Source organism: Canis aureus, chromosome 1 (assembly GCF_053574225.1).
Source record: "Canis aureus isolate CA01 chromosome 1, VMU_Caureus_v.1.0, whole genome shotgun sequence".
NCBI lineage: Eukaryota > Metazoa > Chordata > Mammalia > Carnivora > Canidae > Canis > Canis aureus.
Window position 1 is genome coordinate 103944288 of NC_135611.1, and position 16969 is coordinate 103961256.

General features: G+C 43.8%; 1 protein-coding gene and 1 long non-coding RNA gene across 11 annotated transcripts in view; both read right to left on the bottom strand.

The window, feature by feature from the left end:
* LOC144324356 (uncharacterized) overlaps positions 1-4906 on the bottom strand; it is a 49873-nt gene extending 44967 nt beyond the window's left edge. The window contains exon 1 of the long non-coding RNA XR_013389895.1: positions 4360-4906. This is a non-coding gene — a long non-coding RNA (uncharacterized LOC144324356). The remainder of the gene's footprint in view (positions 1-4359) is intronic.
* Positions 4907-6247: 1341 nt separating this feature from the next.
* The window catches only part of LOC144324372 (T-cell-interacting, activating receptor on myeloid cells protein 1-like), a 38445-nt gene continuing 27723 nt past the window's right edge, over positions 6248-16969 (bottom strand). Inside the window, exons 1-6 of one of the 10 annotated variants that reach the window (XR_013389941.1) lie at positions 11526-11646; positions 9388-9423; positions 8967-9257; positions 8410-8706; positions 7154-7301; positions 6248-6585 (exon numbers count right to left, since the gene is read on the bottom strand). Coding sequence is in view for 8 of the 10 variants with exons in the window: in XM_077915820.1 (XP_077771946.1) it covers positions 6963-7162; positions 8410-8706; positions 8967-9257; positions 9388-9423; positions 11526-11559 (858 nt within the window). In the remaining 2 variants the exon portion in view is untranslated. The other 9 variants (XR_013389947.1, XM_077915848.1, XM_077915852.1 and 6 more) reach the window with 9 other exon arrangements.

The window sequence follows — 16969 nt, forward strand, 5'->3', positions numbered from 1 at the left end:
ACCATGGGCACCTCACTCATGAGTGACTCAGCAGTTGAGTGTCTGCCTTTGGCTCAGGTCATGATCCCAGGGTCTTGGGATCAAGTCCCGCATCAGGTTACCTGCAGGGAGCCTGCTTCTCCCTCTGCCTATCTCTCTCTCTCTCTCTCTCTCTCTGTGTGTGTGTGTGTGTGTCTCATGAATAAATAAATAAAATCTTAAAAAAAAAACATAGCCAGTGCAATTCAGTAATGAAATCACGGCATAAGAAGAGATCATTGTGGCATCAAAAATATACAAGAGGAGGAGTAAAAGGATGGGACTTTTGCAGGCAAAGGAAGATAATACGCTATCAGTATAAAGGGGACTATTTTATCTATGAGCTGTTTGATGTAAACCTCACAGTAACCAGAGAACAAAAATCTAGAGCAAAGACATGACATGTGGAAAAAATGCACAGACTGAGCAAATCATGATGGAAAGCCACCATGGGAGACAGAACGGGAGACTTACAAAGGTAGACAGAGGGAAAAGAAATAACAGAGACAACATAACCAGAAGGTAAAAGATAAAGGGAGAGTAGTGAGTCCTTACATTGCAATAATCACTCTAAATGTAAATCAATTGAACTCAGTAATCAAAAGGCACAGACCAGCTGGCTGGATTAAAACAAAACAAAACAAAACAAAACAAAACAAAACCCACTCAACACTATGCTGTCTTCAGGAGACTCATTGCTGCTCTAAAGACACAGACAGGGATCCCTGGGTGGTGCAGCGGTTTGGCGCCTGCCTTTGGCCCAGGGCGCGATCCTGGAGACCCGGGAACGAATCCCACATCGGGCTCCCGGTGCATGGAGCCTGCTTCTCCCTCTGCCTGTGTCTCTGCCTCTCTCTCTCTCTCTCTCTCTCTGTGACTATCATAAATAAATAAAATAAAATAAAATAAAATAAAGACACAGACAGGCTCAAGGTGAACCGATGAAAGAGATATTCCAAGCAAACAGAAACCAAAAGATGGCAGGCAAAACCATACTAATGTCAGACAAAACAGACTTCAAGCCAAAAAAGTTAGCAACAGACAAAGAAGATCATTATATAATGATAGAGGTCAGTACATCAAGAAGATAGATGCTCATAAATATATATGCTCCCAACACCTAAACACCAAAATACATTAAGCATATATTAACATCTTTTTTATTTTTTAAGATTATTTATTTATTCATGAGAGACACAGAGAGAGAGAGGCAGAGACACAGGCAGAGGGAGAAGCAGGCTCCATGCAGGGAGCCTGATGTGGGACTCGATCCCAGAACTCCAGGATCAGACCTTGGGCTGAAGGCAGCGCTAAACTGCTGAGCCACCCAGGCTGCCCTATTAACATCTTTTTTAAAATATTTTATTTATTTATTTGATAGTGTGTGCTTGAGCACACAAGCAGGAGGAACAGCAGGCAGAGGGAGAGGGAGAAGCAGGCTCCTTGCTGAGCAAAGAGCATGATGTGGGGCTTGATCCCAGGTCGTGACTTGAGCCAAAGGCAGATGCTTAACTGGCTGAGCCACCCAGGTGCCCCAAATACTAATGGATTTTAAGGGAGAAATAGACCATGTACAATTATAACAAGGGGCTTCAGTACCCTCCATCAGCAATGAATAGATCATCCAGACAGGAAATCAACAGGGAAATGGTGTAATTGAACCACACTTTAGAACAAATGAACTTTACAGACATATACAGAACATTCTGTCCAACAACAGCACAATACACTCTTCTCAAGTGCACGTGGAACATTCTCCAGGACAGATCATGTGATAGGCCACAAAATAAACCTCGGCAAATTTAGGAAGATCGAAACCACACCAACTGTCTTTCCTGACTAGAGTGATTATAAAACAGAAATCAACAGAAAGAAAGCGAGAAGATCTACAAATGTGTGGAAACTAAACAACCCACTTCTAAACAATGGGTCAAAGAAGAAGTCAAGAGAAAATTAAAAATTAGCTTGAAACAAATGAAAATGGAAATACAACATATCAAATCTTGTGGGATGCAGCAAAACCAGTTCTGAGAAGAAAGTTATAGCAATAAATACATATATTCAGACATTAGAAGGATCTCAAATAAAAAAAAAAAAAAGAAGGATCTCAAATAATCAGGTTAACTTTACACTTGAAGGAACTAGAAAAAAAATAGATTAAGCCACAGAGAACAGAAAAAAGAAATTAATAAAGATCAGGACAGAAGTAAATGAAATAGAGACATAATAATAATAATAATAATAATAATAATAAATGAAATAGAGACCAGAAAAGCAATAAAACTAAGACTGGGTTCTTTAAAAAGATAAACAAAATTGGCAAACCATTAGCTAGACAGAGAAAAACAGAGAGAAGACTCAAAATCAGAAATGAAAGTGGAGACATTACAATTGATGCCACAGAAATACACAGAATCATAGACTACTATAAATAATTATAAGCCAATAAATTATATAACTTTAAAGAAATTAATATATTCGTAGAAACACACAACCTGCAGAGACTGAATCAGGAAAAAGCAGGAAATCTGGACAGACCCATAATGAGTAAAAAGATCGAATCAGTAATAAAGAAACACCCCCAAAACAAAAAACAAAATTCTCAATACAGAAAACTCCAGGACCAGATGGTTTCACTGGTGAATTCTACCAAATATTTAAAGAAGAATTAATGCCAACCCTCCTCAAAGTCTTCCAAAATACTGAGGAGCACAGAATACTTCAAAACTCACTCTATGAAGCCAGCATTACCTTGATACCAAAACCAGATAAGGATACCACAAGAAAACCACAGACCAATATCCCAGATGAATACAGACGCAAAAATTCTCAGCAAAAATCGACAAACAGGACTACATCAAACTCAAATGCTTTTTTGCAAAGCAAAAGAAACAATCAACAAAATGAAAAGACAACCTACAGAATGGGAGACAATTTTTGCAAATTATCAGACAAGGGATTAATATCCAAAGTAGATAAAGAACTCACACAACTTGGTAACAACAACAACAAAACAAAAACAACCCAATTTACCCCAAAACATGGGCAAAAGTAGACATTTTTCCCAAGAAGACATCCAGATGGTCAACATATACCTGAAAAGATGCTCAACACTCATCATCAGGAAAAGGAAAATCAAAACCACAATGAGATGTCATCTCATACTGTCAGAATGACTGTCGTCAAAAACACAAGAGATGACAATGCTGGCAAGGATGCGGTGAAAAAAAATAAAACCAAAAAACAAACACTTGTTCGCTGTAATGGGAATGTAAATTGGTCCAACCACTATGGAAAACAATATGGAGAGTCCTCAAAAAATTAAAGATAGAACTATAAAATGATCTAGCAATTCTGCTTCTGGGAATATACTCAAATGACATAGAAACAGGATTTCAATGAGATCTCTGCACACCCGTGCTTATTGAAGCATTATTCATGACAGCCATGATATTTCCAACCCAAATACCCATCAACTGATGAATGGATAAAAGGATGTAGTACAGAGGAGCCTGGCTGGCTGTCCCTGGACATGTGACTCTTGATCTCCAGATTGTGGGTTCAACCCCCTTGTTGGGTGTAGAGATTACTTGAAAATAAAATCTAAAAAAAAAAAAAAAAAAAAAGGAATACATATACACAACGTAATGTTAAAAGATACCCTGCCATTTACAACAACATTGATGGACCCTGGGCACGTTATACTAAGTGAGATAAGTCAAATGTAAAGACAGGTAATGTATAGTATCACTTATATGTGAAATCTAAAAATGTCAAACCTGTAAAACAGAGAGTAGGTGGTGATTGGCAGAGGATGCAGGGATTAGACTAAGGTTTTTCAGGGTACAAACCTGTAAGGAGTAGTAAATAAACGACAGAGATCTAATGCACAGCATAATGAATATAGACAATATCATAAGTATACAACGTGACAAATGTCGCTGCGACAATCATGGCACAACATATCAATGTATCAAACTAACAGCTGTACACCCTAATTTTGCACCAAACGTATTCAGTAAGAATACAAAAATGTCTGGCATGCCCTATTTTAAGACTTCAAAGTATTAAGTTGGTTACACTAATAGAAAGCCCTGGAGAGAAAAAGACCCCCTTGCATATTTAGGGCGCTCTTTGAGATGCCACACCCACAGCGCCTGAAATCCAGGAACCCTCCTTCCTCTGCTACGAGGCGGCGGCGGTGGGGTGGGGTGCTAGCGCAGGAGGGCCCGCGCAGGACCCCGGGTGTAGGGGCGCACCGCAGGGCGCGGGGAGCGCTCTTTAGGGCCGGCTCGGGAGCGTCCACCTGGCGACGCCAGGGAGCTCACGGCCCGTACTCACCTGCTGGGAACACCGCTCGTCCTCCCGGGGCGCGGCCCGCAACCAGCTCACGGCACCCGAACGCCGGCGGGACGGCCGCGGTCAGGCCTCTCCTGGCGCAGATGGAGCGCACCGAAGCTTCCCCAAGGCGCACGCGGCGCGCAGGCTCTGGCTGCGCGCGGAGGGGCGCCGGGGCGAGCCCCCACCCCTGCGGTCCTGCGGCGGGAGGGCGGGCGCGCGCGGAGGGCGGTGCGCGGGGCGGGCCGCAGGTGCCTCTCCCGGTCGCGTCCCCTGCCCAGACTCAGCAACAGTCCCAGCGCCTTCGGGGGAATGTCGAACTGCCCCTCACCGACCCCGCCCTGTGAGAGGCCCCAGTCCTTAGTCCAGCTGGGGGTCTGCTCACTGGGAAAAACCTGCGCCCCCTACTCTCCACCCCCGCGAACAGAGCCAGGCCCGCGCGGGCCGCTGGAACCTGTACTCCCCAGGGTGGGGCCGACGCATCAGTCACCCCCTCTGAGAATCAGTAGGGTTGGGGATCACTCTGTTTCACAGCGTTGGAGAGCAGTGCTTCATTTGCATCCGATCTGGGTGCACGTGTCTTACTGGGTGCATGCGGTATGCTGAACACCTTGCTGGGACTGGTGGCGAGTAGGTGAGCTCGCAACCACTGTATTTTTGTTTTAATATTTTATTTATTTATTCTTGAGAGACACTCAGAGACAGAGAGAGAGGCAGAGGCATAAGCAGAAGGAGAAGCAGGCTCCGTGCAGGGAGCCCGACATGCGCCCACTTTAGCTTAAGCAGAAGGATGACTTTGCAAGGAAGAACGTAAAGAACAAAACCCACAAATTGGAAGTGCCGTTAGAGGCCATACAAGGGCAGGGAAGGCGGAGGAGGGGGAGGACTTCCCGGAGGATGTGGGATTCCAATCACGTTTTGAAAAATTGAATGTTCTGGATGAGGCAGAGGTGGCAGGGAGTATAAAGGAGTGTGGTCTGGCTGTAGTGAAAGGTTTATGTCAGAGAGCAGGGAGCAAACCAGGTGGGGAAGTGGTCACCAGTGCCTTTGGGCCTCACTTTCAGAAATGACCTCCGCTTCGAGTTTCCCTCCACAGCAGGGAGATGCATCTTCAGGCTTCAATAAAAGGAAACATCTCACGGCTGGTTTGCAATTTCTGGACCTCATGGCCTGTTGCTCTAAGAATGGATACACTTTGGGGGCGCCTGGGTGTCTCAGTGACTTAAGCATCTGCCTTCAGCTCAGATCATGATCCCAGGGTCCTGAGATTAAGCCCCACATCTGGCTCCCTGCTCAGCAGGGAGTCTGTTTCTCCCTCTCCTTCCACCCCATTCGTGCTCTCTCTCTCTCTCACTTTCTCTCTCAAATACATAAATAAAATCTTTTAAAAAATCGATACACTTTGGTATAAATCTTATTAACTAGTGAGTAGCAAAATTAGACTGAGATATGTGTGTGCTAGATATAAACTTTCAAAATGATACTATTTTTGTAAATTATTTTGGCATTTATTCAATTTCTGTATACCAGAAGTCTCAAGGGAAGAGGACCCAAATCTTTCTTGACCTAAAGGGAGTATGTTGATGCTTTGGGGTTTGGTCTCGAGAGCAACAGATGATTTATGAGAATGGTTTTGATGGCTTTCAATGACTTAGACATAAACCCACAGTTCAGAAAGTTCTTTTCCAGGACATTTGTTCTTAGCTTTTGATTTCAGAAACTACGATCACAGTTAAGTAAAAGATAGTTATTTTCAAGTTTATCAGGTCATGGAACACCTGGAAGTCATGCTGTATTACTTTTACTAAAACACTGTGGAATGCTATATCACACTTAACTATTGTGAAATTTAAATTCCACCTTTTCCATATCCTAGTACCAGTAAAAAGGATCCTGGTGCTATATGCTTTATTAATTTTGAATTTGACACAGAAAAAAATTTTACAACCAAATGATTCTATCTTATTTATGTCATCCTGAGGACCAAGAAGCCATTAATATGGAGCACAGTTCCCGGTCACTCTCTCCCAGATGATACTCTCAGAAGATGCAGGGACCACTTTGAGACTTAGGTAATGTCAGGAAATAAATGAGATCACATCTCATCTGCAAGCTTCCCAAACCTCCTTCTTGGTGTGCCTTCTGTCCCAGGAAGGAGGAGAACCAGAAGATCTCATAAGCTGTTAACTTGATCAAGGACTCATCATTCCACCTGAACAGCTGTGGAGCCTATGCATGGAAGGACAGACCTGAGATCAGAAAAAGGTAAAAGAGAAGGAATATTTCTCCTGGCCTCCCAACACAGGTTCTCCACTGTGGAACATCACCCCACTCCCATCCTCCACATCTAGGGGTGTTGGAAAAAGTACAGTAGTCCTCGCTTGTTATCTTCTCCCGCACTAATTGGGGTTTCTTCATGGGAAAGAGAAAGCGTGCTAAATGTTCCCACAATGAACAGGACAGTCCCATGTGGTGAAGAAATACCCCACCAAAAATGCCATTTGTATCCATGTTGAGAAACACAAGAAGTCCCCCTGGCAGAGTTTGGTGTTTCGAGAACCCCGTGCCACTATACCACCCATGAACAAGAGAAGCACTCAGCTGTTCTACACGGATCCACGTGGAGGCTCCTTCTGGCTGCACCAGGCTTCCACCAGGAAAGCCCCCAATATCACCACAATTATGGCAGCCAGACCCAGGCGGATGAGGTTGCCCGTGGTGTAATCCCCCGACGACCTGTTGTAATCCCCCCACGTGGTGTAATCCCCCGACGTGGTGTAATCCCCCAATGTGGCACCTGGAGGATCTGGGAGAGAGAAGAGGATGAGCGCCAGCCAGGAGAGGAGCATCCTTCCTTCTCAAGTGGATCTGCCCAGTGTGACTCTCTGCACCTGCTTATATTTCCTGGCCAGTGGTCAGCTGTACCTTCCCTGACATCGGGATCACTGAAAACACAACGTGAGACTTCAGGAGAGTTGTAGTGGGGTCTTCCTTTGCCTTCTTCCCTCTGTGTTCTCTCTGCTTTATCTCTCTTCTTGTGTTTCTTTGCTCTTCATCTCATTTCCACCCTCCCACACTGCCATTTCCCCTTCTCCCTCCTTGTGGTAGGAATCAGGCTTAGGAGGAACCCCCACAACCCAAGTTGCTGCACAGAGCGCTGAAGTACCTCAGTGGCTGCGTCTGCTCCCCTCCTCCTGCCAAGACTTACTGCCGCCAGGGAGCTCAAGAAGACTCAAGCTTAGAGGCTGAGCATCAGGACCACCATGCATTTCATTTCAGCTTCACCCAAGAAGAGCCAGGGCTCGGCATTGGCCCTGGTTCCTAGAGAGGACCCGCATTTGCATTTGCATCTTGCAACCCACACGTGGCATGAGTGCAGAGCTCCTGTCCGAGACCATCAGCAGCAATGTTCCCTGGAGGCAGAGTCTGCAGGGAGACCCCCCTGATGCCCTCTGCACCTCTCAGGGCTGCCCACCCGGACCTTGCTTGTTAACTACAGGCTGTTTGCGGACCATGGCACACACACAAACACTTAAAACACCCAGGAAGCATGGCATGGCCTCCAACGAAGTAGCGTTCTGCCAAACACAGAAGATCAGTTTAGAAGACACCACATCTGTGCCACAAAAGCAGGCGAGTGGGGAAGCACCACGTTCTAAGAATGACAAAGGTACCACCATGACGTTTCCATCACCGGGATGACGCAGGTGGCAGAAGGGGCCCTGGTGGTGGCGGGATGGATCGTTGGGAGGAACAACTTGAGATGTTATCCAAGAAGGCAAAACAACAAAGGCTGAAGACTAGAAAGTAGGAAAGGAGAGACTTAAAAAGGAGATGACCGTGAAAACAAAGGAGAAACAGGAATTGGGAAATAACAGAAGAAATGCTCTCCAGTTAAAAAATATATGTATGTTGCACACCTGAAACAGATACAATGTGATGAGTCAATATAGGTCAACAGAACCAGAGAAAACAAATAAAATAGCCAAAATAAAAAGAAACTAATCAATTAATTAAAACTTTAAAATGTCCTAAGAATCATGCAAAACCTACCTCTCACCTGGATCTCCAGAAAATTGCTAGGCTGTGAGGTCAAGAAAGGGGCCCCTATCTGGAAGTACACGCAGCTGTAGTTCCCGGCATCACTGACTGTCACACTCCTGAGGGAGAAGTCTGTCTCCTTCCCTGCTGGATCCTGGACCCGTATGGGCTCTGCTGCTCCCGCCTTCAGCAGAGCGAACTTTATAGGCATGAAAATATTGTCTGGCCTCTGACACTGCAGGGTCACGGTTTCTCCTGCGGTCACCACACCTCTTTGGTGGGCTTGGAGGGAAGGTTTAGGGAACTCTCCTGGAAGAGAAGAGGGCTCCAAGGTCACGGGGAGAAGACTGAGACCCCCCCCACCCTGTTCTCCTGGCAGGGGTCCCACCAAGCAGGAGAGACGATAGATCCCTGGTCTCACCCTCTTCTGACTCTGACTACAAGCCCTGGGTGAAGCCCAGCCAAGTCGTTCTGCTGCTGTGTTTCTCCATCTCCCCTTGCCCCCACCCCCGCCTCCCTGGGGTTCCTCCCCCACACCTGTCCCTGTTACTCCGAAGCACCCTCCTCACCTGTCACCAGCAGGAGGAGGATGTCACTGGGCTGTGAACTTATTTGTGGGAGCTCTCGTCTATAGTATTCGCAGGTGTACGGTCCAGCGTTACGGGTTTTTAGGTCATTGAGGTGAAATTCAGCCACGCCCTCTGTGGAAGCCAGTGATTGCAAGGACTCTAAGATACTTCTTCCCTTTCTGAGAACAAAGTTGACGTTCTTGGTGGAAGTGTGGCATTGCAGTGTCACATTGCTCTTGGGAGGCATTATCCAGCTGGGCCAGGCACTGAGGGAGGGCTTGGGAAGAGTCTCTGGAAGGAAGCAGATTTGGGGATGGGATTTGGTGCCCTGAGCTGCTCTCAAGAAGTCTCTTTAAGGAAAGAGAAGGGACATGGGGAGTTTGGAGTGAAGGAGAGAGAGGGTCTAAATGAAGGAACTCACCATCAGTCATCCAGCTACTTTGGCCAACACACAGCCCTGTGAGAGAACTGTCCATGAGACACGAGCACCCGGCTGGAGGCCCGTCCCGAGGGGTCTCCTGGGCGGGGGCTGCTGCTGAGAACGGACCCTGGAGATCATGCACCTGGGTTCTTACTTCCCCTCACTGGACTGTGGCTGCAGCTGTGCTCTCAGCTCCTGCCCCATTTCTCCAGGAAGGTCTCCTGTGTGGCTCTCACCTCACGTGGCCCCAGGACTGGTCCTGGTTCCACAGATGTTCACAAACCCTGTAATTCTTAAGAGAGCTTATGTAGTCACCCTATGGGAGACACAAAGTGTTACTGTCCTATCAACACCGGGGTGGGGGGGTAGCTACTCTGTATTGTTCACCTTAGTATCTGCAGTGTCTACACAATCCTGGAACCTAGTTAAGAATAAACAAATGCACATTGGCCAACTGAAGAGATGCCCTAATTTAAGCGTGGCTCAGATATTTCAAGGATGGTAGAAAAATTCAAAGTCATAGTAACATCTTTTCCTCATTTCACCAAATAGACCAGCCCAAAGGCAATGAAAGCCCATGGATTACCCTAGAATCTAGGGATCAGAGACTATTGTGAAGACCAATCACATCACTGGGACCCAATCAAGCTAAGACCCATACTGTCCCTATTTGTGGAAATCAGGCTTTCTTAGCACCAGCAAATGGCTGTCCTGAGATGCCCCCAGCTCTACGTCCCTGGACACTCCAAAGCACTCTTCTTTCATCTCCTTCATCTCTTTGAATTCAGGCCTCAATGATCCCAACCTGGCATTTGCTCACACACCTCAAAAACTTTACCATTATGAAGATTCCACGCCTCATTCTTCATATTCCATATGACCAAGTGAAAGCAATTGTGACTTTGGAGCCAGACAAGCCTGGGTTTGAATATTGAGGTTTCTGCTCACTCACTGTATGGCCCTGAGCAAGATCCCTGAACTGTCAGTCCCTGAGTGTGTCTCCATCATGCAGTACTGTTGGCAAGAGTCAGAGCAGTATTTCTCACATAATGGGATACAAACCGCGGGGCTCTACAGATGGTTTTTGCTGTGACATAGTATTCGATAGCATTGATCAGAACATCAGAAAGGCATTACCCTTTCAAATCACTTCTACTCCTTTAATCACAACAAAGAATTTCTTGAGCTAAAGATCAACCACCTTATACAACTGTCTCTAGCCAGCTGCCCTTTGTAATAAGGAAGTAGCTGGTGCTCCTGAGTGGTTCAGTCGGTTGAACATCTGCCTTTGGCTCAGGTCATGATCCCAGGGTCCTGGGATTGAGCCTCACATTGGGCTCCCTGCTCAGCAGGGAGTCTCTTTCTCCCTGCTTATTCTCTCTCTCTCTCTCAAGTAAATAAACAAAATGTTTAAAAAATAAATAAATAAAAATAAGGAAGTAGCTGGCCATGGGCTCAGAAATGTGATGGCCAACAGCCCAGATACAATGTCCTAATGTCTTCCTTTACATTGTGTATGTATTTATGATGACCTTCTATCTTTGGTAAGTGACCCTGGCTTTTCTTTTAAATTTTTGCTTTTTACTGTAAGCTTTTGGCATAAAGTTTCCATCTTCAAATGAATGTGCTTGTTTAAAATAAAGATATCGGAGCGCCTGGGTGGCTCAGTTAGTTGTCTGCCTTTGGCTCAGGTCATGATCCGGGGGTCCTGGGATCAAAGGACACATTCTCTCTCTCCACCCTCCACTTATGCTCTCTCTCACTATCTCTCTTCCTCTCTCTCTCTCGCTCTCTCTCAAGTGAATAAAAAAATATTTTAAAATAGATTAATAAAAATAAAACAAAGATATTGAAAAAATAAAGAAAGATAAAATAAGGCTATTGAGTCAGTAAAATTTCAAATAAGTAGGGATGATATAAGCATACAGGACAGATCATGAGCATAGAATGTAAGTGTTTGCATACCGGAAAACATTTGATGGGTAAGATGTATCCAAAGCCTCCCAAGGTTCCAGACACACATGAAGCAGATCAATAAAGACAAGCAGATATTATTACTTCTCTTTCCAATTCTAGTGGTCAGTCTTTCTCCACCCACCTTCACCTCTAATCCCACTATATGAGCCTAAGAAACTTACCAAAGCAGAGGAGGCAAAGGAATTCAAGGATCATATTGCCCTGCAGCCTGCTTTATGGGCCCCTCTTTGGTTTCATCCACAACAGGGAGGGAAGCTGGATGTGGGCGGTGGCATCTTTGGCCAACCCTTCCCTTCCTTCCTGTCATGTAACCCACAGGTTTTTGTGTTCCAACCACATTCAGGAAACAAGAAAGAATAGAATGCTCCACCAGGTCATAATTAAAACACTGCAAACAGAGTGAATTCAGGGCTCAAACTCTAACCCACCTAGAAGAGCCAGACATGCTAGGAACCTGGACCCAAATGACTCTACTGAGGAGATGGAAACAGGTTGGTGCAGAGACTACTAGAGATTCTCTGGTCTATAGGAAAGACACTGGACTTTGGAACTGAACGAAGGAGTGTTAGTGACTACTTTTGAGTTAGGCTCCACACTAAGCCTACTTAAGATTCTCTCTCTCTCTCCCTCTCCCTCTGCCACTCTCTGCCACCCCACTCACACGCACGTGCACTCTCTCTCCCTCAAAAAAATAAAAAATAAAAAAGATTGGAAATGAGGAAACATAAAAGAGATGCATGGGCAGCCCCGGTGGCTCAGCAGTTTAGCCCCGCCTTCAGCCCAGGGCCTGATCCTGGAGACCTGGGATCGAGTCCCATGTTGGGCTCCCTGCGTGGAGCCTGCTTCTCCCTCTGCCTGTGTCTCTGCCTCACTCTCTCTCTCTCTCTCTCTCTGTGTGTCTCTCATGAATAAATAAATAAAATCTTTAAAAAAAGATGCACAAATACAAGGATTAGCTAGATGATAAATGTACATCCTACAAATAAGTAATTGCATGAAATGTAAATGGGTTCAAAATCATTTAAAATACTATTAGACTGGGTGTTTAAAAGAGCTAAGTATATACTGTTTTTTAAAGAGAAACACTTTTTAAAAATAAAAGGAAACACTTTAGATACATGCATAGATGAGTTGAAAGCAAAAAAAATACAAAAAGATATAACATGCAGGGATACTTGGGTGGCTCAGAGGTTTGAGCATCTGCCTTCAGCTCAGGGCGTGATCAGGGGTCCAGGGATCAAGACCCACATCAGGCTCCCTGCATGGAGCCTGCTTCTCTCTCTGCCTATGTCTCTGCCTCTCTTTCTCTCTCTGTCTCTCATGAATAAATAAATAAAATCTTAAAAAAAAAAGATATAACATGCAAACACCAGCAACAGAAAAGGTGATATGGCCTATATTAGTATCACATAAAGTAGATTCTAAAGCAAGAAATGGCATTAGATATGAAGAGGAATGTTGTGCCCAAGATCGCGAATCCGAGAAACCGCCAAGGAGCCGACACCGATGCAATCACACGAGGGTTTATTTACAAGCTCGAGCCTGGGACCAAGTATACCCGACGCAGCAGAGCAGGGACTTGGACCCCGAGACTAAGAGGCTTAGCAACTTTATAGGGGCCAGTGGCCAATGGGATCGCAGAAAGTTGCACAGACATGCTGGTCCACTGAGCCGGATTTCCCGTTAGGGTGTGCCCTGGTCATTGACTAGGGCAGGGCAGTATCCCTGAGCTGGATTTCGGATTAGGGTGTGTCCTGGTCTTTGATTAGGGCGGGGCAGTGCCCTAAGTAATAAGCAGGTCAGCACAAGGCGGGTGCAGCCCAAAATAGAGTCAGTCCTGCTCTGCTTGTCCAGGGGTAGGGGATTTTGTTCAATTTCCTGGGTCCCACAGGAATACTTCCTAATGATAAAATAGTCAATGCAAGGGAAATACATAATAATCCTAACTTTGTATGCATCTACTAACAGATACAAAAAAATCCATAAAACAATTGTTGACACTATTAGATTTAAATAAACCTATAATAACATTTTACCTTTTAACAGATATTTCTCAGTGACTGCATTCCACATGAAAAAAAATACAAGTCAAAACAAAGAAAGGAAAGAAAGACTTTCACTATTCCAAGCAATCAAACCCAGGAACAATAAAAGATGCCATTTCACTCTCTATTTTACAAAAAGGTTTTAATGCTAACATGTAATGTTGATTATAATCTGGGAAAACTTCATATGCATAATCAGTTTTTAGAATGATAAATCAATATTCTTTACTAAATGGCAACTAGGTTATGAAGCTAATCTGCCTCCCCCCCACACACACATTTCTAGCCTTCCATCTGGAAGTTTAAATCTCAGTAGTTTACCCTGAGGAATAATTAATGTTATCCAAAAGACTTACAGGTTGTTAATTTTAATTATGTTTATATCAGCAAGTGAGTTGGGAGCAATATAAATGTGCAGAAGTAGGACTGGTTAGTTACAAGTTCTTACTTCCATAGAGGGGAAGCCTATGCATCAATTTAAATCACATTATGGAGCTTAAAAATAAAATATCAATTTTCTAAAAAGATGTGATTATATATATGTGTGTGTGTATACACAAATACAAATATAAAGAAAAGAGCCTCAACATTTTTTTAAAAGTTTAAAAAATAAATCACACTGTGGAAGCAATTTACAACCATGTTGTGAGAAAGTACCCATTGGCATGGAACTCTTTAAAATGTATTGGTTTGTGGGACACTTGGGTGGCTCAGCAGTTGGGCGCCTTCAGCTTGGGCCGTGATCCTGGGATCTGGGATCGAGTCCTACATTGGGCTCCCTGTAGGAGGCCTGCTTCTCCCTCTGCCTATGTTTCTGCCTCTCTCTCTCAGTCTGTGTCTCTCATGAATAAATAACACTTCTTTAAAAAAATGAAATAAAATGTATTGGTTTGTGACAAAAGAAGATAACAGTATAGGAGCTATATACATATATATGTATATACATATATTATATACATATATCAGAAATTTTTCTTATATATCACCCCAAACATTCCTAAAGGAGATGAGCTTTACATTAATAAAAAGAAAGGATAAGAACCATATGATCATCTCAAAAGATGCAGAAAAAGCATTTGACAAAATATAGCATCCTTTCTTGATAAAAACATTCAATAAAGTAGGGATAGATGGAACATGCCTCAACATCATAAAGGCCATATATGGAAGGCCCACAGGTAATATCCTCCTCAATGGGGAAAAATTGAGAGCATTTCCCCTATGGTCAGGAACAAGACAGGGATATCCCCTTACTAGTTAACATGGTACTGGAAGTCCTAGCCTCAGCAATCAGACCATATAATGAAATAGAAAAGCATCCAAATTGGCAAGGAAGAAGTCAAAGTTTCACTATTTGCAAAAGACATGATACTCTATGTAGAAATAAAAAAAAAAAAACTCACCCAAAAAATTGTTAGAACTAATGCATGAATTCAGTAAAGTCACAGGATAAAAAATCAATGTGCAGAAATCTGTTGTATTTCTATACAACAATGAGGCAGCAGAAAAAGAAATCAAGGAATCAATCTCATTTGCAATTGCACCAAAAGCAATAAGATACCTAGGAATAAATCAACTAAAGAGGTAAAAGATCCGGAAGGATTGGAAGAAGAAATATTGTTAAATTGTCTGTACTACCCAAAGCAATCTACAAATTTAATGCAATCTCTACCACTAGCATTTTTCACAGAGCTAGAACAATCCTAAAATTTGTAGGGAACCACAAAAGACCCTGACTAGCCAAAGCCATTCTGAAGAAGAAAAACAAAACTGGAGGCATCACTTCAAGCTGTATTACAAAGCTGTAACCATCAGGACAGTATGGTACTGGCAAAAACAGATACATAGATCAACAGAACAGAATAGAGAACCTAGAAATGGACCCATAAGTATCTGGTCAACTAATCTTTGACAAAGCAGGAAAGAACATCCAATGGAAAGAAAACAGTCTCTTCAATAAATGGTGTTGGGAAAAGTGGGCAGCCACATGCAGAAAAATGAACCTGGACCACTTTCTTATACCATACACAAAAATAAATTCAAAATGGATGAAAGACCTAAATGTAAGACAGGAGACTACCAAAATCTTAGAGGAGAACACAGGCGGCAACCTCTTTGACCTCCGCTGTATAAATTTTTATTAGACATGTCACCAGAGGCAAGGGAAACAAAAGCAAAAATGAACTCTTGGGACTTGATCAAGATAAAAAGCTTTGCACAGTGAAGGAAATAGTCAACAAAACTAAAAGACAGCTTACAGAATGGGAGCAAATATTTGAAATGACATATATGATAAAGGGTTAGTATCCAAAATCTATAAAGAACTTGTCGGGACGCCTGGGTGGCTCAGCGGTTGAGCGTCTGCCTTTGGCCCAGGGCATGATCCTGGAATCCCAGGATCGAGTCCCATATTGGGCTCCCTGCATGGAGTCTCCTTCTTCCTCTGCCTCTTTCTCTCTCTCTCTCTGTCTCTCATGAATAAATAAATAAATAAAATCTTAAAAAAAAAAGAACTTGTCAAACTCAAAACCCAAAAAACAAATGATACAGTTAAGAAATGGGCAGAAGGTACGAATAGACATTTTCTCAAAGAAGACATACAGATGACCAATAGACACATTAAAAGATGCTCAACATCACTCATCATCAGGAAATACAAATCAAAACAACAATGAGATACCACCTCACACCTGCCAGAATGGCTAAAATTAGCAACACAAGAAACAACAGATGTTGGCAAGAATGTGGAGAAAGGGGAACACTCATGCACTGTTGGTGGGAATTTTTTTTTAAGATTATTTATTTATTTATTTATTTATTTATTTATTTATGATAGACAGAGAGAGAGAGAGAGAGAGAGAGAGAGAGGCAGAGACACAGGAGGAAGGAGAAACAGGCTCCATGCCAGGAGCCCTGGTGTGGGGTGGGACTCCATCCCGAGACTCCAGGATCGCGCCCTGGGCCAAAGGCAGGCGCCAAACCGCTGAGCCACCGAGGGATCCCCTGTCGGTGGGAATTTAAACTGGTATGGCCACTCCAAAGACAAGTTTGGAGGTTCCTCAAGAAGTTAAAAATAGGGCACCTGGAGATATATATATGAAATCTTGCCATCTGCAATGGATGGAACTAGAGTGTATTATGCTAAGCGAAATAAGTCAGTCAGAGAAAGGAAAATATCGTTTGATCTCACTCATATGAGGAACTTAAGAAACAAGGCAGATGAACATATGGGAATGGGGAAAAGAAAAAAAGGAGAGTGGGAAGCAAATCATAAGAGACTTAATGATAGAGAACAAACAGGGTTGATGGAGGGAAGGGGGTGGAGGATGGGCTGGATGGGTGATAGAGATTAAGGAGGGCACTTGTGATGAGCACTAGGTGTTGTATGTAAGAGATCACTGAATTCTGCTCCAGAAACCCTGAGGTCGTGACTTGAGCCGAAATCAAGATTCCAAGGCTTAACCAACTGAGCCACCCAGATGTCCCAAAAGCCACAATGGTTTTGAGAGCTACGCTGGCAAAATTGCTGCCAGCATGAGCTTAAAGAAATTATAAAGGGG